Source organism: Dama dama, chromosome 10, assembly GCF_033118175.1.
Source record: "Dama dama isolate Ldn47 chromosome 10, ASM3311817v1, whole genome shotgun sequence".
Taxonomy (NCBI): Eukaryota; Metazoa; Chordata; class Mammalia; order Artiodactyla; family Cervidae; genus Dama; species Dama dama.
The window spans coordinates 30,497,132-30,516,970 of record NC_083690.1 but is presented as its reverse complement, the minus strand read 5'-3'; the positions used below and the strand labels follow the sequence as shown (position 1 = coordinate 30,516,970).

The window sequence follows — 19,839 nt, the reverse complement described above, 5'->3', positions numbered from 1 at the left end:
TCTCTTCACAGTTGACAGATCCTTTCAGACCTATGTTAAGGGTAAGAAAGCTTCTTCTAGAACTGTTTTGCAACCGCTGTTTGACTCCCTGAGGGTTAAAAATACAAATCCATTACAAGGAGACACGCCATGGAAACGCGGGAGGAAGAGGTTGAAAAGACAGTGGTTGGGTTTTCAAGAGAGTGTGACTGAAAATGGCCTTCAGGTTTTTGCTTTGCGTGTTGGAGGAAGCCGGGCTGTCGAGGTAAAGCCAACTGACAAAATTCAACTCAGATTCTCTGGTTAGTTATGGCAAAAGGTCTGACTCACGGAGACTTAAGGGAAGGGCTGGAACTAGGCTGAAATTAGGATCCCTCTGAGTTCTCTTGTTTCTCTAGCACCTAGGAAATACATACCCAGGTCTCTCTAGTCTGGCTGGTGGCTGCCTCTTTCTGCACTAAGTAATGTTGACTTGTCACAGCCATTAGACTTTTTTCTCTGGTGCAGAAAAGGGCCACTCGGAGCACTGGTTTGTTCTAAGAGGCCTGGAGCCTGGCCAGCAGATAACCTCTGGATGAATGCTGACTTCCCTGGTGTACGTGGGAGGTGGGGGGGGGGGGGGGTGGTGAGGGATGGCGGATGAAGAGGGATGGATAGTGGATTTCTCTATTTACCCCTTTTCTAGTGCATCTATTCAGATAATTCAATTTCTCCAAAGAGGGAGAAAGAATGGTGTCATCACTTAGGTGATTTCAGATGACCCATAACTTCATTACAAGAGAGCTGAGCTCAAACTTGGATTTAAGTATATATTTCAGCAAGTGAAAGTGACTTAATGTTCAGAAACAGTGCCTTAATATAGAAACCAGACGCATCTGCTCTTTGCCTGTGTAGGAATGGGGCTGTGTTTCTTCTCATCCATCCTGTGGTTACTGAGCACGTGTTCGGAGCTCATGGGTAGGCTGTTGTTCAGTCGCTCGGTGATGTCCGACTCTCTGCAACCTCATGGACTGCAGCAGGCCGGGCTTCCCTGTCCTTCACTGCCTCCCAGAGTCTGCTCAGACTCATGTCCATTGAGTCGACGATGCCAGTGGGTAGACCGTGTAGCAGGAACACAAGTGAAGTGGGACAAGGTGGTCCTGCCCCCTCAGATGAGTCTGCGAGACAGACTCACGGCTACTCCCCAGCCTAGAAAGCAAGACAGGAACTGGTTGGAGATAGGAGTTGACGTCCTCCCAGAGGGCGGGACAGGCACTCAGTCTCTGCAGAGGCCTAGAGAGGAGGAAAGGTGTGAGTTCTCATCTCTTTCTTTTCTGTTTTCTGCTTGGAAATGAACAGTGCTGCCCAACATGAATGGGCAGTAGACTCTTAGTGAAGCACTTGGAGGAACTGGGCTTCAATGAGAATGTGTTGGCTTTCTTTGTTCTGCTTTTGTTTTTTTTTTAAAAACAGTGTTGGGGGAGGTGACACAGGTTCTGTCCCCTCTCGTTTTCAAACTGGTTCACAGACATTCACTAATTAGCTCTTCTGAACAGCCAATCTGCATTATATAGCCTGGCCATTTGTTCAACAGAGCTTCGCTCCACCAGGCCTGCCAGCTGGCGCCAGAAAAGAGAGAGAGAGAGGAGGCACAGAGTGGGGTTCGGGTTTTGCCACGTTATCCTTGGTAACCAGCGAGGTCCTGCTCGGGGCTGGTTTTCTGAGGAGTGGCCGCCAGCTCGGGCTCTTGTGGGAGGAGACATGCCGCCCGCCCAGGGGGTGCTTCCTCCGGCCTGGGTCCTGGGCTGCAGAGGAGAGAAGGCGCTTGGAGGGGACAAAGCCCTCTTGTTTCGTGGAAAAGAAAGCTTCTGCAGCCAGAATCTGCTGACAGCTCTGGGGAAATGGAAGGGTTGTGTGGGTTTATTTTTTCCCTGAAAGTCTTCCTTCTGACCACGTCGCTCTTTTTTGTTCCAGAAACCAGGAAAGTGGTGCGCGATGCACGTTCACATTGCCTGGCAGATCTACCACCACCAACAGAAAGTCAAGGTCAGTCCCGCCTGCCCAGTCTTGGGGGGAGGTGGGCTCTGGGTGTGTGATCTCCCAATCGAGGAAGCACTGAAACAGTCTGAAGACCCACAGGCAGGAAGGATCAGGTCCCTTGGAAAAGCTATTCAGAAATCTTACTATTAATTAGGGAAAGCAGCAGCAAAGTTACAAAACAGAAGCACACTGATAATATCCTGATGGTTTGTTTTTTTTTTAATGCTTTTGTCATCTTATTGATCCAAAGAGCTTAAATATAGATTAAATCCTGAAATAAAGGTTTGAGGAATCTAATTAGAGTGACCAAGTATTATTAGTATGGGAAATACTTAGGATCTAAGAGGAGGTGTACATGAAAAGTTCTCTATAGAAGTTGGTATATTCTTCCCACCTCCCACCCCCTCAACATTTAGAAAAAATTTTTTCCCTTTTTCATCATGGTTTATACAGGATAGTGAATATAGTTCGCTGTGTTATACAATAGGACATTATTGTTATTCAACTTACGGCTTTGAAAAGTCATAATTTATGCCCTATATGACATTACTGATTTAGGCGTATATGGTACGTCCATTAGCAATTCACAGTATTAAAAATTCCTCTTCTAGAAGTGGTATTTGGTTGGCAGTGACCTATCCAATCTCTCCTTCATCCTCTTGATGACCAATGCCAGAAGTCTGATGACAGTCGATGCTTGTTGGAACCACTGACTGCTGGTTACCCTATCTGAACTCAGGAGGGTTTGCTTTATGTTTTCATCAGACAGATGAATAGGTTCCATGCTTTACCAGGGTTAGATGATGGTACAAGAAAGAGATGCAGATCTTCTGCAGGTGCCAGATAGGACATCACTGGTCAACTTAGGCACCAAAGTAAGGGACAGATCCAGATTTTACAGTCTGGGTTTTCACAATCTGTGTAACTGTACCAGTTAAGTAATTCCAATAACCTTCCATTGGAAGCTGTTTTTTCATGAACAAGATTTTTACTCCCAACAGCATGTGGGGGGCCATGATCAGAATTTAAAAAGTCGGGAGAGATAGTCATCTCAAGGGTTTTTTTTAATGGTTAAATAATTTTTAAAAACCCAACATAGTTAGAAGTGAAAAAGTCACCCTCAGTGAATGAGGTTGCAAAGATATCTTGCTTTGGTGCCAAATACGTCGTCTTTCTCAGAATATCCCATCGGTGAGTTTTGTTCTCCTTGACGTTAGTGTTAGGCGAGGTTTAATTAGAAACCGTGTGGTTTAGCTTCGTTGAAAAACATACATGTACTTGAAAGAGCTAACTAGATTTTGATGCTTAGTTCAATTCACTTTTGTTCTAGATGACGTGGTTAGTGGAACGGTGGGTAAAACACATCCTCCTTGTAACTTCTTTGATTAAAAGCGATGAAGGATGTTATAGGCATCACTTCAGCATCTTCCTTTCCCCGAGAACGTCCCCAGCGACTCCAGCGTTCATTATCCCAATTCAATTAGGAAGACCTCTTGCACAGGAGATAACGGATCATCTTCCCTTTCCAGCACATTCTCTGTAATCCCCAAGCTCCATTTTGCTTCATGGACCTAAGCTGTGGTTAATGGAACTGTGCTGTGTACCATGCAGTATTAGCACTGAATAATTTGGCAACCAGATTAAAGGAGGCAGCCAGAAGATTTTTATAGATTCACAGTGGATAGCAGCTTTGGGGAGGGGGGAATGGCTATTGCTTGATAGTGGGACTTTCTTGAGAGAATCCCTTGTAGATCAGAGCAGAAATGGCCTGGTCCCCTTTCTCTGTGATGTTCATTTTACTTGTTCTTCTAGCCGCTCACCTGCTACTTCTAGGGAAAGCCCAGCACCCGCAGGTTCTTGCTGCTGCAGGCTCAGGGCTGGACTCTCTCCTGGAGTCTTGTTGCTCAGAGTTCAGTAGTGTGTGCAGGAAAAATGGAGAATGTGCTGTCTGCCTCCCGGGGTGTTGCTGCTGGCTCGAGGGGTCTGGGTAGGTAAGACGGATGAGTGGGATTGCAGGACAGTAGGGTTCAGCCTCCAGGGGATGGCAAACCCTCTCGTCTCTGATCCTCGCATAGTCAGATCTGATGTCTCTGTGTTGATGTTTTTGTGTGCTAGGACAGGGATTTACTTGTGGCGGAGCGGGGCCAAAGGACAGTCAGCATCCGATGAGTCTGAGGTGGGAAGGGTGAGGGTCAGAAAGTGGGGAAGGCCTGGGAGGCTGGAGAGCTCAGAGGAGAAGGCGAGGCAGGGGGAGACTGGGAGCCTCAGACCCGGGTCAGGGGTCAGCGCTTATGAGGGGAGGTGTGAGGCCAACACGGAGAAGGCTATTGAGAATCACGAAGGTGGGGGCGGCCTGGACCCATGCTCTAGGAGAGGCTGCCAGCGTCCAGAGTGAGGCCAGGGAAGGAAGCAGGAGGAAGACTGGGAGCCAGTTTCTACAGCCTCCAAGAAAGGTGAGCTCGGGGGTGGATATACTGATAGGAGGAAATAGAGTGACCGCAGTTGACAGAAAGGACTTCACAGCAAGAGAGTTTCTGGAAGGTTCGCTGGTCTGGCCTGAGCTCTTCCTCAGAGACTGGGGTTACTGTGCCCAAAGCCCCTGTTAGTCACATTAATATCCCTACTTGCTTTCTGTTTGCTTCTTTAAAAATAATGTGACAACGATCATTTGAAATTAGCTTGTAGGCATGCAAATATTTCTTCATAACTTTCAGCTACTAATGTACTGTGATCTATTAGAGCACAGCAAAGAGTCATTAAACAATTAATTTACACAGCAGATTATTCATGCAGAATTCCCAATAAAATGAGCTTTAAAATACTATCATTTAAAAACTTGCTAAAATGAACCTTTGCTGCAAATCAGAAACTCCTTCGGGATGGTGGTGGTTCAAGGAGCTAGGATATGGTTCTAAGCCTCAAACCATGTAGCCTCAAAGACAGCATGAGTTTTGCCCCTCAACATTTCTGCTGCGAGCCACAGGCCCCTCTGAGGCAGACCTGCTTTTCTGGCATTTGAGGGTTACATGGTTTGTGGGTTGCTATGTTCTCCCAGCAGGTGTAGACCTGAACCTGACCCAGGGCCCCTAGCCCGAACGCACTGTTCAGAGTTGACTCTCAGTCTCCTCATTAATATCTTTCTTCCCTACTGTTTCTCTTGGGCTTCCATCCTTTCCTCCCCGCACCCTCCCCTGGTGCTGTAGAAGCAGATGCAGTCGGATCCACACAAGCTGGACTTTGGCCTGAAGCCTGAGTTCCTGAGCCGTCCTCCAGGCCCCAGCCTCTTTGGAGCCATCCACCACCCCCACGACCTGGCACGGCCTTCAACTTTGTTCTCCGCCGCTGGTAAGTTCAGAGGGGCAGGGGTGAGCTGGGAGTGGTAGCTCTCGGGTAGCTAGATGAGTGATGTCCGAACTCTGGGCCGCTGTTCACAAGTCACTCCCCCAAAACAGCATTTGATGCCAGTTTGCAAGGTGGCATCACAGCGCATCACCAGAGATGGCGTGTTCTCCATGGATGCTCCACCTCCATGAAAGAAGGAAAAAGACCGTCTCCCTTCAGGGTCTCATGTTGCTTCAGCTTATTATTTGCTTATGTACTAAGCCACTGTAACTCACAAGTGTCAGATGCTACTGAGAAAGATCAAGAGAGCTCGCAAGGGTAACTGGGAAGGAAACAATGCCGCGGTCCCTGCCCACAGAGCAGGCGGGGGTTTTGCACTGCAGTGCTCGGTTATGCCCTATGAGGGTCTGAGGATAAACATAGAATGAAGGTAGCTGCCACTGGTGTGGTGTCAGAGAGGGTGAATTAGTTGGTGGCTGGTTTTCTCTGCTACAGAACTTAACATTCTTGCCTGGTTGGTTGTAATGATGCAGGAGATTTAGGAGATAGCCTGTAAAATCCCCAAGAGATCATTTATTAACCTCTGAGATTACACACTCCCAGGTGCCTCTTAGGTGTGCCAGAGTGGGTCCCTGATCATCCCTGCATCAGGTCCCTGCCCAGTCCTGCTCCAGGAACTGCAGACAAAGGCAGCAGCCATCAGGAGTAATAGGTAGACAAGAGCCACCCTACTGCCATCAAAGTCTTTCCTAAAACTACCTTCAGCGCACGGTGCCTGGCCCAGGGCTACCCTGGGTTGTGCTCATAAGTAACAACGCTGAGCGCATCCTAATGGTTGGCCCCATCACCTCCTACCCACTATGCAGGATAGAATTTCTTGCTCTGGACATGCATGCTCCCTGTTTCTAGTCCTTAGCGAGTAAGTTTCACATCCATCCTGCCTGCCACCTTCCTAGGCTTTTATCCAAGACTCATTTTTGGTGGACCCAAGGTTCTCCTGTTCAGGAAGAAAGAAATAACCCACACACTGCAAGAGACCATCATTCTAATGGGCCTTGTCCCCAAAGCAAGGGGACACCACCCTTGAGGGCAGATGGAATTTGCTAAGGCCTTAGGTTTCTGTCATTTCTTTTGAGGGATAGGTTCAAAGGCTAGGTGACCATGGCATCTAGGCACTGAGACAGGGCTACATGAAGAACAGTTTTTGGACAGAAACAGAGAGGTTTCTCCCTCGCTTCCATTTTAGCCCAGCAGACAGATTGGCTGCTTTTGCTTTGATAATTCTGGAACTCTGGGGCAACCCTGGGGTGAGCAAAGCTCTGACTTTCTTTGAAGCATTAATTAGCTTGTACTACACACAGACAGTGTGCAGCCAAATTGTTACTTAGCTGGCAACACTGAACACGCTGGGCTGTGTTCACTGTGTGGGGGTGGGTATCATATTCGCACTTCCTGAGTGGAGAATACATCACCACTGAGGGCTGAACAGAGGACTCCTCAGGTGCCTTCTGAGGCCGAGATGCTGGGGCTCTGTTCTCTGCTGTGTGCTTTCCTCCAGGACCCTTCCAGGCTGGGGAAGAAAATCCCGAAACATAAATTAATAGGGTGTTAAAGGATCAACTCTCCTCCACTTAATCTATGTTCCTGAAGGAATTTATACTTGGCTTGTAGCAACTTAGTCAAAATGCAAGGGATTCTTGGAACAGTTACTAGTAAATCTATTCCGACCCTGTTTATACTTCCATTCTGGAGGGTAATCTTCTCTAGCGTAAGCAATATTGAAGTTTTCCCAAAATGGGTATCTGGTGAAACTTTCAACTGGCAAGTATAAAATTCAGCCACTTGGATCTTGCTGTTGGGCACTAGTGCCTGAAATAAACTAAGGGGGCTTCTTCAGGTGACCTTGGCCTACCTCTTGTCTAGGGCCAGGCCTGCTTTCTAGAGAACTTACCTCCTTAGCTGCACAGCGACACACACACCAGGTGGATGCCCTCAGCTTTTGGAAATATCATCCTTCCCTAATGCACGTGTGCACACTGTCTTTCGCTTCCTAAGGAAGTACATGGGGCTTCCCATGTGGCTCAGTGATAAATAATCCGCCTGCCAATGCAGGAGACGTGGTTTGATCCCTGGGTCAGGAGGATCCCCTGGAGGAGGAAATGACAAAACCCACTCCACTCTTCCTGCCTGGAGAATTTCATGGACAGAGGAACCTGGTCGGGCTGCAGTGCGTGGGGTCGCAAAGAGTCGGACACGACTTAGTGGGTAAACAACCGCAACAGAGGATCGAGGCCAGGGAGAAAGGAGAGGAAAGGGAAACCCACGCAAAGAGCAGGGAGGTAGACCCGAGTTCCCTGGCAGGCGAAGTAGAGAGTAACAGGGCTGCAGGGTGCTCGGTGTCCAGGAGCAAGTGAAGAAGCTGGCTTTTCCCAGCACTGAAGATGGGGAGGCTGGAGGCCTCCGTCTCCCACAACCTGACATGACTCACAGTGCGTTTCGCAGGGTCCAGCTTTGGCATCTCCTCCTATGCCGGTCTGTGACGGCTAACACGTTCTCAGGAAAAGGGATTGTGCAGGAGCCCAAGCAGCGCAGCCCGGAGTCCAGCTCTGTGCTGGCCGCTTCTGCGTTTGGATTAGACAGTGTCTCTCGGAGTGAAAGTCTCACCCCCCCAGAGGTGTCTCTGAAGAAGGGAGCCCAAGGCCAGATGCTGCCCCTGGAGAGACGGAGGGCATGTGGTCACGGCTCCTAGTCCATCAGTAAAGAACCTTGCTTCCCGGTTTTAACCCGGCATTTCTCCAGACTCAGGCGGCAGTAGAACCGCCTGCCCCACTGGTGGTTTGCCCACGTTTGCGGTGCCGTGCTTCGGCGTCTTCAGAAAGGAAGACCTCTTTCCGGTAGTGGGCAGCCCAGCCAGGAAAGAGAAGAGGGGTTGAATTCCTTTCTGCCCCTCACAAGCACATGTCTCTGTCCCCAAGTGTCGCCCGCGTGGACTTCAGCTGTGTTCTTGCTTTAACATACTCCCTGCAGAGGGTCTTAGGGGACCAGGAGCCAGTGGTGTTGTATTGGGTTGGCCAAAAAACTTGTTCAGGTTTTCCCATAAGAGTATACGGAAAAATCCAAATGAACCTTTTGGCCAGCTCCAGACGTGGGCTTCCTCTGAAAGCTAACTCCGTTGTTTGACCCCCAGGCGCTGCACACCCACCTGGGACCCCGTTTGGGCCGCCCCCCCATCATAGCAACTTTCTGAACCCCGCGGCCCACCTCGGTGAGTTGTGTCCGTCATGCACGGGCACTGACGTGTGTGTCTCAGAAAACCTGTGTTCACTGCGTTCCTGCTGCACTTCCTGGCTAGCAGGCCATAGTCCTACATAGGACTCTCATCTGCAGAGCCTTTTAATCTAAGTGACGGTACGTCACTTACCGTCAGGAGGTGGAGGTGACCTCAGGGATGTTTGAGTCCAGGCCATCCCTCTCTAGGAGTTCAGCGCCTCTTACACCGGGCTCGGCAAGTAGGAGATCCGCGTGCAGTGGGGCTCTCTGTGGGGGTTACTGGGGTCGCGGAGGGTGAACGCCCTGGGATCTCAGGGGATCCCCATGTACAGCAGCCTGTCCCCACTGACGGGAGAAGACGGTGAACTCTTGCCCGTGAAAGGGCACCCCTGGAGGTAGAGAGAAAGACACCTGGGTGTTATGTAGAGATAGTATCTGTTATTTTTTAATCACTTCACAGCCCAATTCATATAGTTCTTCCTAGTAAAGGGGCTTTATTCGTGGCCTTTGTTTATTTGGAATTTTCACACGTGCACCAGCACATGCGGGCAACGGTACGCCCGACCACAGGGTGTAGGGTACGTGTGACCTCAGCGTTGCATTAGGAGATTTTAAGCTGCCATCTTAACCTCTGTCCCTGAGAGGAGGAGACACGGGCAGGGAGGCATGTGAGCACACTGTGGGTTGAGTAGTGTTCCCCACCCAGCAGGAGAGAGATGGGGGGACTTCCTGACGGGCCCGTGGTTAAGACTCCGAGCTTCCGCTGCAGCAGGGCACGGGCTTGATTGCTGGTCAGGGAACTAGGATCTCACGTGTACGCGGCACAGTTCCAGGAAATAGCTAACCCAGTGCCCACACCCAAAAGGACGAAAAACCCTTTGCATAATCTGGTGGGAGAAGGGAGACAGATCAGGTCTGAGTATACACGTGGCAAGGGGCCCCCACTGCCTTCCCAGGAACCTTCTCTGCCTCACTCAGCAGAGCCGTACAACCTTGCCCTTCTTCCCAATCTCGCCTGCAGAGCCTTTTAATCGGCCGTCTACGTTCACGGGCCTGGCAGCGGTTGGTGGCAACGCCTTCGGGGGACTTGGAAATCCTTCAGTTAGTGAGTACCTCTAAATTTTTACAGTCTGCCTTAAACTATCTCCTCTGATGTGTCAATGGCTCGAAACCTTTCTAGATGAAAGGAAACCACGCTCTTGGGAAACAAATTGAGGTTATATCATTGCCAAAGCAAGCCCAATCAGTGGAGTTAGGTCTAAACCAACCTCCAGCCCACTGTTGATCTATGCTCCTGAAGGTCAGGAAAGGTAGTCAGTTGAACGCCACAGAGTTTGCTAAAGTTCATAATTTCATCCTATTCCATCTCTGCCCACTCCGATTTTAGCCACAGCGCTCATTAGACGTGGGCTTCCCTGGTGGCTCGGTGGTAAAGAATCTGCCTGCAGTGCAGGAGACCCGGGTTTGATCCCTGGGTGGGAAAGATCCCCTGGAGAAGGGAATGGCGACCCACTCCAGTATTCTTGCCTGGAGAATCCCATGGACGGAGGAGCCTGGTGGGATACAGTCCACAGGGTGGCAGAGTCAGACACAACATAGCAACTACACCACCACCACCACCCACCCCGTTAGACGTGAAGAGAGCTTTTAAATTTCACCCTGCTTTGGTGGAAGTGAGAAAACACACTGAAGAATAGGAAACAGGCTCAGAACAGTCCAGAGAGGGCAACATCCAGGAAGACTGTCATTTTCCACCACTGAGAGGTCGAGGGACTTCCCGGGTAATCCAGCGGCTAAGACTTCACCTTCCAATGCAGCGGCGGGTTTGGAGTCAATACCTGGTGGGGCAAACATCAAAACACAAAGCAGAAACAGTATTGTAACAAATTCGGTAAAGACTTTACAGAGAAAAGAAGTCTGCCTAAACACCCTTTATCCACTCAGCATCAGCGTGTCTTATCCACATGTCCTGCCCTCCACTGCAGGAGACTTAGGAGGCAGGTCTGTCCCAGGTCCACGGAGCCTGGAGACTCTCCGTGTCTATTTAGATCAGGACCCTGTCTGACCTCTGCTGATGCTGGTTTCGGTCGCTGAGGTTGTGGACAGGGCAGCAGTCGTGTTATATAAACAGGGTCATGGTGGGCAGAAAAGAACCGCAGATTCTCCTCTGAACTAAGCTGTTAACCCAAGTCACACATCCACATCCACCCTCCTGCATGCTCGGGACCTCTGCGTGTGCCTGACAGGCGTGAGCCAGTGATCCTGAGACCCTTTCCTTTCTAATCTCCCCCCGTCCACCCCCGTCTGCCCCTTTGCCTTTGGCTTAAAAAAAAAGAAAAGCTGTGAGCTTACTTAACCTCTCCAGTGTAGGACGCGTTCCTCTAATGAATCTGTTAATCTCCTTTCCTTTTCCAGCTCCCAATAATATGTATTCATTTTAACTCTGAATGCTGTTAAAAGTTTTTTGGTAAGTACCTTCATTACGGCGGATTATATAATTTCTCTGAAACCTTTTTTGTTCTCCACTTCACCATTTCAGCACCCAACTCAGTGTTCGGCCACAAGGATGGCCCCAGTGTGCAGAGCTTTAGCAACCCTCACGAGCCCTGGAACCGGCTGCACCGAACGCCTCCGTCGTTCCCGACCCCTCCGCCCTGGCTGAAGCCAGGGGAGCTGGAGCGTAGCGCGTCCGCTGCAGCTCATGACAGAGATAGAGATGTAGATAAACGAGACTCCTCCGTTAGTAAAGATGACAAAGAAAGGTACGCAAAGAACCCGCTCTCGAGTCCCGATGGGGGAGCCCCCTCTGTGCCAAGTACCGGCCCCCCACCGCCCCCTCCCCCACCCCCGGCCCCCCGGCCCAGCCTCGAGCTTCAGCTGTAGCCTCGGCCCCTCACGCAGCCGGGACGGCGCCCCCGACCCTCCTCCTCCCCACCGCCACCACCACGCCCTGAGCCCAGAGATCCTTCTCCCTCCGGCCCGCGGGGCCTCGTGACCACAGGCCAGCATCGCAATTCTAGGTCCAGTACAAAGCGAGCGAGTCCTGGCTTAGCAGCAGTGTCCACACCCAGCCCCCTGCGAGCCCTAGTGTCTCCAAACAGAAACCGCTCTCGAAAAGGTAGTGAGTTGGAGCCTGGACCAGACACACACGGCATGAATCAACACCATATTTGCTTTCAAGTTCGTGCAGTCCATTGACTCATCCATAGGTTTTTTGCTCTCTCTCTCTTTCTCTCCCCCCCTTTTCTTTTTGTTTTCTGTTAGAAAGCCATGTTTTGCATCGTCTCATCATATTTTTCTCAAATTTTGTTCAAACTCAAATCCTGGGCTCACAGATGACCGCTAAGCTTTTGCTAACCCAGATTGAAAGAAACCTCACCAAGCAATTTGGGTTTCCTGTCACCAGTGGATAACTCATTTTACTAACCGTTTTTATCTCCTTACGTGGTAGTCCATGCCTCAAAAAGAAAAGAGTGTTTTTTCTGAAGAATGTCATAAGCATTCTTGCCAAGGCCTTCCTCCTGCCTGCCTCCCTTTCTTGAGGGTATTTTCATGTTGAATGAACTAGCAAGGACTACACGAGATACACCTGACAGAAAATACTTAATAACATTTCCCTTTTGGAACTTAAGTCTCCAGTATGATCCAAATCTTTTGTTTTTATTGACTGTGTATTGTGAGCATGTATGTGTGTGTATATGTATGTGTTTCATAGCAATCTAAAAGAATTTTAACTTTGGAGGCTCTAAATGCAGCAGGTTAAGTAGCTATTGCATCATAGGCCATCATGCTAAGAGATTTCTTTCTTATAAAATGACAAGTTTTTTCCTCAGGACAGCATGGTAAAAATCTCTCATTATTTAGGACGTCATGACATACAGCTCTGAGCTGCCAGAGCAGGTGCCCCTGGAGGGGCCGCCGCTAGACCAGGAGCTCTCTAGATCAGTGGTCCCCAACCTCTTTGGCACGAGGGACCGATTTTGTGGAAGACAGTTTTTCTGTGGACCTGGGGGCAAGCAGGCAGAGAGGGCGTCAGTTTTGTCTGCTCCTCACCTCCTGCTATGCTGCGCCGTTCCTAACAGGCCACAGATAGATGGGTGCCAATTCCTGGCTGGGGGTGGGGGGGAACCCCTGCTCTAGATGGCCTGTCAGTGAAGAGAAGGTAGGACGTGGCAGCTCACCTTTCTCCATTTTTCTAGATGGACTCACAGTGGCCTTTTGGATGAAAGTTAGGAAATTCAAATTCACTTTTCTTTGTTCTTACCTCTTAAAGATGGTCTTCTTAGCCTCTGCACATTGTCTAGAAACAAAAACTTGTCAGGGCAGCCTGAGTTCTCTCTGCGGGGCACCCTCACCCTCTGGGCCCCCCAGGCATCTTGCTCCCCCCCACTTCCTGTCTCAGGCCATCCCTAAAACACCCCCGATTCCTGGTCTCAGCTCTCCACGTTCTCCCTCACTTTGTGTGTCCTGTATTCTTAAACCCCCACCCAACACAGGCCTCTCGAGTTCTCCGTCCACACTTCCATTTACAGATTGGAACTGACTCCCCACCAGCCCCTTAGCTTTCATGTCTCTGGACCTGCTTCTTCTGGTGTCAGATCCCGGCTTCTCTTTCCTAAGGCAGAGGTGCTTTGTGCCACCCCAGCGTTCTGAAACTGGTTTCCTTTCGAGCCCCTCAGGGGCTGCATCTTGGTTGCCCAGTACCTGCTGCCTTTACTCTGAAACCAGCCCTTCCTCCTGCTGTCAGGAGAGAGATTTTCCCATGATCCTCAGGTTGCGCTCTCCAGCTGGCTCAGAATTGCAGTGTTAGAACTTGACTCTTGACCCTGAGGATCCTGAGAAATCTAGACAGGCGACCGCGTGGCCCCATCACTGACCTCCCTGGTCCCTTCAGGTTTCTGAAAGTTCTTCCTCCTGGTCTTGATTCAGGTCGGTGCCTCTTACATACACAGAATTACACCCCCTCGCTCTCTCCCACCCCGCATCCCTTGGGCTTCACCCCCTCAAGCCTCGTCTGGAGTCTAGGCCAGTCAGGTCAGGGTGGCCGGATGGGCCCCACCCCGGGGACCGAGGGAGCTGAGCCCTGCCCGGCCTCTTCAGCCCTCTCAGCAGGCGGCCGGCAGTCCAGCTCACCTGCCTCCCCATGCCCTGTCTCCTCCGCAGGGAAAGCGTCGAGAAGAGACACTCCAGCCACCCCTCTCCAGCCCCCGTCCTCCCGGTGAGCACCCTGGGACACGGCCGCAGCTCCGGCGAACAGATCAGGGGGCATTTGAGCACCGAGGCTCGCGAGAAAGACAAGTGCAAGGACAGGGAGCGGGAGCACTCGGAATCACGCAAGGACCTGGGCGCCGACGAGCACAAGGCGAAGGAGGGCCCCCTGGCCGAGAAGGACGGCCACGGCCACGAGGGCCGCGCCGCGGGCGAGGAGGCCAAGCAGCTGGCCCGGGTGCCGTCGCCCTACGCGCGGGCGCCCGCCGCCGACAGCGCCCGGCCGGGCAGCGCCGCCAGCCGGGACGCCGAGCCGCGCAAGGGCGAGCCGGCCTACGAGAACCCCAAGAAGAGTGCCGAGATCAAGGTCAAGGAGGAGCGCAAGGAGGACCACGACCTGCCCCCCGAGGCCCCTCCGACCCACCGGTCCTCGGAGCCGCCGCCCCCGCCGCCGCCGCCCAGCTCCTCGGCCGGCGTGCACCCGGGGCCCCTGGCCTCCATGCCCGTGGCCGTGGGGATGCCCGGGATCCACCCCATGAACAGCATCAGCGGCCTGGACAGGACTCGCATGATGACGCCCTTCATGGGCCTCAGCCCCATCCCGGGAGGGGAGCGCTTCCCGTACCCTTCCTTCCACTGGGACCCCATCCGGGACCCCCTAAGGGACCCTTACCGGGACCTGGACATTCACCGCAGAGACCCGCTGGGCAGGGACTTCCTGCTGAGGAACGACCCTCTGCACCGGCTCTCGGCCCCGCGGCTGTACGAGGCCGACCGCTCCTTCCGGGACCGCGAGCCGCACGACTACAGCCACCACCACCACCACCACCACCACCACCCCCTGGCGGTGGACCCGCGGCGGGAGCACGAGCGCGCGGCGCACCTGGACGAGCGCGAGCGCCTGCACGCGCTCCGCGAGGACTACGAGCACCCGCGCCTGCACGCCGTGCACGCCGCCCCCCTGGACGGCCCCCTGCCGCCGCCGGGGCTGCTGGCGCCGGGGCTGCCGAGCGTGCACTACCCGCGCATCAGCCCCACGGCGGGCCCCCAGAACGGACTGCTCAGCAAGGCGCCGCCGACAGCGGCGCTCAGCGCGCCGCCCCCGCTCATCTCCACGCTGGGGGGCCGCCCCGTGTCCCCCCGCAGGACTACGCCCCTGTCCGCCGAGATCAGGGAGCGACCTCCCTCCCACACGCTGAAGGACATCGAAGCCCGGTAAGGAGTGGACAGGACGCCCGGCGGGACACAGAGGCCCGCGGGCCGCGCAGCGCCGGACTTGCGGGCCTGCCTTCCGCGCGCGCTGGCCAGGCCCGCGTCTCCAGCGCGGGTGGGGAGCCCCCAGCGCTTCCCTGTGTATAAAAAAAAAAAAAAATGTATAGACTCGGTGCAGATTTTGAAATGTTTTTTGTATATTCTCTGTTGAAATTTTCCAAATCTTTTAGCTGATTCATACATTCTCACGTCTCCCCACTCTTTTGGTTTGTCATATAAAACTTTTTTTGATTTGAACCAAAACAGTTAAGATGACAACACACACACCGACGCGGTGATAATTGGGGGGTGGGGGGGAAGCAGACAAGAGTCCACACTATCCATCGTGCAGAGAGCTCTTTGGGGTGAGAAGGGAAGGCCGTGTACATAGTTATGTAAAGAAAAAAAGGTGGGGGGGGGCTTGTTGCTTCATGAGCTAATGGTTCATATATGCAAAAGGGTAAGATGAAAGCTTTACTTTGTACAGATGTAAATAGATAAAGATTAAGTAACATAATACATTAATACTTCTTAAAATGTGCTATTTGCAGACTTAATATCAGTGAGCACAGCCAGCTTTGGCTGTGTTCCCCATGTATTGTTCTAGACAGCTAAACCCTTCAACTATGCAATGAATGTTAGGGCTTTTCACAAAAGCCCGCCTAACTCAAAGGAGCCTTTTCAAGTCCATTTACAACATACTTAAGGTCATATTTTCCCTGAACAAGCACTTAACGTGATATGACTGTTTTCCTTGCTTGTTTTTTCAAATGGAGAATAACACCTGATTTTGCAAATTGGACCCCCAGGCTGAAACTTTGCATTTGAAGTTGCTGCTTGTGGGCCTTGGGTGCATGTAGGGGTGGGGAGAGGAGAGTGCGGCCCCGGAGAGGTAAACCGAGGCCGTGACCGACCAACCAGGGCCAGGGAGGATGGGAGTGGTCAGATGCCAAAATCAGGGGACACAAACAGGCCGCCAGCACCTCGTCACCATCCGTCACGTGACTTCACACACCCCTCAAGTGGGAACCATGCGTTTTTCAGTGCGTCCTGTTTCCTATCTGTACACCCCTCCTCGTTCTGTAATGAGATTCAGTTGCACCCAAACAGATCCTGAAAGAAAGCTTCGCGTTTTCTCAGATGATGGATATGTTTTCACTGTATTCAATAACTGATGAAGTTCAGGAGCACGTTCCCTAGCATGACTCACCGCGTTCCCGTCGGTAACCAAGTCCAGGAGGAGCCGAAGCAGGTCAGCTTTGTGGGGCCAGGGAGCGTTGCAGAGGGCGAAAGGTGGCAGGCAGAGAGATGGTCTTGTGTGTGCGTGTGTTTTTGAGTTTTGCATCAATCTTACTGTCTCTTCATGATACTTTTATCATACAGTCAGCCTCTTGTCTACCTAATTTGGAGAGAATATGACTTTACTAGCAGAGATACAATATATCTTGTCTACTGGACTGTAAAATATATGTATGAAATAAAATTAGTTCCATTTGGTCTTCTAGTATATTAAAGTGCTATCTGACGTTGTTATCCTGTTTTTGCAAAAAAAAAAGTTAACTACAGACCATTGTTTCTAATAAGCAGAGAGATCTATTTTAGTAGTCAACTGAAGGTTTAGTTGTGAGCTTCAGATTTTGTGAATTCCAAATGTTGTGCAGTGTTTTTTTTTTTTTTAAGACAACAACTAAAAAGGAAAAAAAATATCCAAGGAATATGTACACTGGAACCGTAGTGGTAGCTTTCAGTATTGTAAAGAGATTGTTCTATACAGACCTTTTTGCTGTTCCTCCTGTATGTAATAAAGTCCTTTCTAGATCCTATGTGAAAAGAAATGTGGAGCGACTTGAGTCTTCAGCATGTTCTCATCGGCGGAGCCTTCTTGTGTTATGTAAACTGTGCCATGTTATTAAAAAATGTGAACCAAGCTTCCAGCTGCCTGTTTGTGTGGGGTGGCCATCCTTACCATAGGGAAGCCGCCGTGCCTGCAAGACAGACCAGGCTCTGGAAGAAGAGAAGCACTGTGAACCCTTGAGTGAGGACGGAAGGCTGGCCGCCCTCTCTGACCCACACAGCCTCTGCCGGTTAGTTTCTGTAAATGTCTGCCCTCCATACAATCAGGAGTGTTTGGTTTGTTTTGATCGTATGTTCTAAGCTGAGTCCTGGGAAGGTAATTTTGGATTTCGTAGGGGATGTATATGCAGGCGGAGTTAGCCAGCGCCCTTTGTGTCCTGCACCTCCTTCAGAACTCAGCATGTGGTTCGTCTGCGTTGATGACATCTGATCGAGGGCCTCTGCCAACAGCCGGCGTGTGCCTGTTCTTCACATTGCAGTCTGTGGGCTCGGTCTGTTGTGTGTTACTTCAGGCCTTCCAGGTATGTCCCTGTCTTTTCCTGTGTTTTGTTGAATTACCTGGCATAACCCTCATCAGCTTGCACATCTCTCCCTCATCCTCTAAAACCTGTTTTGTCTTTTCAAGATGTAAAATCTGTTAAATTTCCTGGTGTCCATATGATGGATGATGAGTGTTTGTGTCTTAACTGGAGGAAACAAAGGCAGCCCGGCTTTAGCAGGATGTGGGTGGCTGCTGTTGGGAGAAGTAGGAAAGGGGGGCTGGGGGTCTAGGCTGAGGACACCCACAGCCTCACGGGCAGAGGCGGGTGGCGTTGGCACAGGGGGCTCTGGAAGATGGCTGGAGGCATCAGACTCCCAGGCATGGAAAGCTGATGCTGGGCTTGAATGAAGGCCGCCCCGTTTAGCCTGCTCTTATGCTAATACCGAGCTCCCAGACTGGAGAAAATAACTTGAAGAAAGGCTAGTAGATTGGAAAACATGATAACCACTGTTATTCCAAATCAGGCAGTTCTCGAGACCTTCCAAACACACCATCCCTGGCCTTGCTGGCAGACCGCCCCGCTCCCGCTCTCCCAGTCTTTTCCAGGCCACTATTTGCAATGCGAGACCGGAAGTTACTGTCAAGTCAGTCATGGTACTGAATCCCCCCGGGCTTTATTCCTCTCAAGACCTTTGCAGATTTTCCCTCTAATTGCGTTCTGCTCCCCAGCACTGAAGGGTACCAGCACAACTTGATTTCCTGCTAACCTATAGATGCTCTAATTATCTCCACAGTCTTAGACCCACAGTGATCTTGTTACCTGCTAATGGTACATGACAAGTGAAAGAACAAATATGATGATGCAATAATTACCATCTCCAGATGGATATTCACAACAGCGTTGGCTGTTGATCCTCTCTTTGCCTCAATCAAGGTGGATGAGAGGAAATGAGACGTGATTGTCGATGTCATACACGAATATAGCGTAAAAAGACGTTGCCATTAATTGTACCACAGTGGGTGCCCAAGGGGTGTGTGTGGGTGTGTGTGTATCTGTCCTGAGGCACAAACTTGGCCTCAGTGCCTTTAAATCAGTTGAAGAAAAGATGACCAAAGTGACGTGGGCTTTTTCACATGTTATTTTTAAAACTTTGTTTTCTTTATAAAAAAAAAAAAATGACTTTTTGAGCAATTTCTTAGACATGGAAGTTTCAAGAAGACAGAGATCAGATAGAAAATAATATCAAAGACAATTCTGTGTGATGAAATTGCTGAAAAGTACAAAGCTAGTTCTCACACCAGACAGAACCTCCGATGAGGACCTTAAAGCCACAGCCTGGTGTAAGCCACCCTCCTGGCTTCTGTTCTCACTGACATTAAAATCATAGCTTCTCTGGAACTGTTTCCTAGTGTGTAAAATGAGACCATCGGAATAAATCAAGACCTAAAAGCAGGCAGGTTTTGGTGTACAGGTCCTGGAGCTGGTGTAGAGAACAGTCCCCACAAAAGACGAAGTCACTTTTCCTTTTTACCACTCAGCTGCAGTATCATGAGGCTCCTTTGTTAAAGATCTGCAGACATGGCGGTTCCAGGGCTTCTAACTCGGGCCTGGGTGTTTCTCCCCCAGTGGGGGCGGGCAGGGTCTGGTGGGAGCATCTGAGATATTGGCACAATCGGGCTCCCACCTACCATGCTACCCACAATGTCTGCTGATCCCGATGCAGACGATGTGGGGTTCGACCTCTGAGCGGGTGTTGGGAGATGCACTGTGGCCAGGAAGAGCCCTGGGCCACAAGCCTTCAGGGCCACTGTCCTTGGCCTCAGTTTCCTTAGAGGTCACTTAAATGAGTTGGCTTACCGCTTCTTCGAACTGTTTGGACTCTGTCTCTCTCTTGGGCCTCTGGTTACTCTTTTTTTTTTTTCTTTAATTCTCTCAAAAATATCTACAAATAATAAATGCTGGAGAGGGTGTGGAGAAAAGGGAACCCTCTTGCACTGTTGGTGGGAATGTAAATTGATTCAGCCACTACAGAGAACAATATGGAGGTTCCTTAAACTAAAAATAGAACTACTGAATAACCCAGCAATCGCACCACTGGGCATATATATACCCTGAGAAAACCGTAATTCAAAAAGACGCATGCGCCTCAATGGGCATTGCAGCACTAGTCCCCACAGCCAGGACATGGAAATGACCTAAATGTCCATCGACAGGGGAATGGATAAAGATGTGATGTGTATATGCGATGGCATATTACTCAGCCATGAAAAGGAGCGAAACCGGGTCGTTTGTCGAGCTGTGGATGGACCTGTCAGGTTACTTTTGAAAACCTGTTTACTTTCTCACACCCTGTTCAGTTCCCCTTGCTTCTTGGCAACTTTATATCTGCCTTTATCTTCCGGGTCTCTTCCTCAAGGCCCTGCTGTGAGCTGCA

The 19,839-nt window shown here is 50.8% G+C and overlaps 1 protein-coding gene across 1 annotated transcript in view; it reads left to right on the top strand.

The window, feature by feature from the left end:
- The window catches only part of AUTS2 (activator of transcription and developmental regulator AUTS2), a 1,187,145-nt gene extending 1,170,253 nt beyond the window's left edge, over positions 1 to 16,892 (top strand). The window contains exons 13-19 of the mRNA XM_061153366.1: positions 12 to 41; positions 1,933 to 2,004; positions 5,202 to 5,343; positions 8,528 to 8,605; positions 9,632 to 9,715; positions 11,150 to 11,372; positions 13,774 to 16,892. Of these exons, the coding sequence (XP_061009349.1) occupies positions 12 to 41; positions 1,933 to 2,004; positions 5,202 to 5,343; positions 8,528 to 8,605; positions 9,632 to 9,715; positions 11,150 to 11,372; positions 13,774 to 15,037 (1,893 nt within the window). The 3' untranslated portion in view covers positions 15,038 to 16,892. The remainder of the gene's footprint in view (positions 1 to 11; positions 42 to 1,932; positions 2,005 to 5,201; positions 5,344 to 8,527; positions 8,606 to 9,631; positions 9,716 to 11,149; positions 11,373 to 13,773) is intronic.
- The last annotated feature ends 2,947 nt before the right edge of the window (positions 16,893 to 19,839 follow it).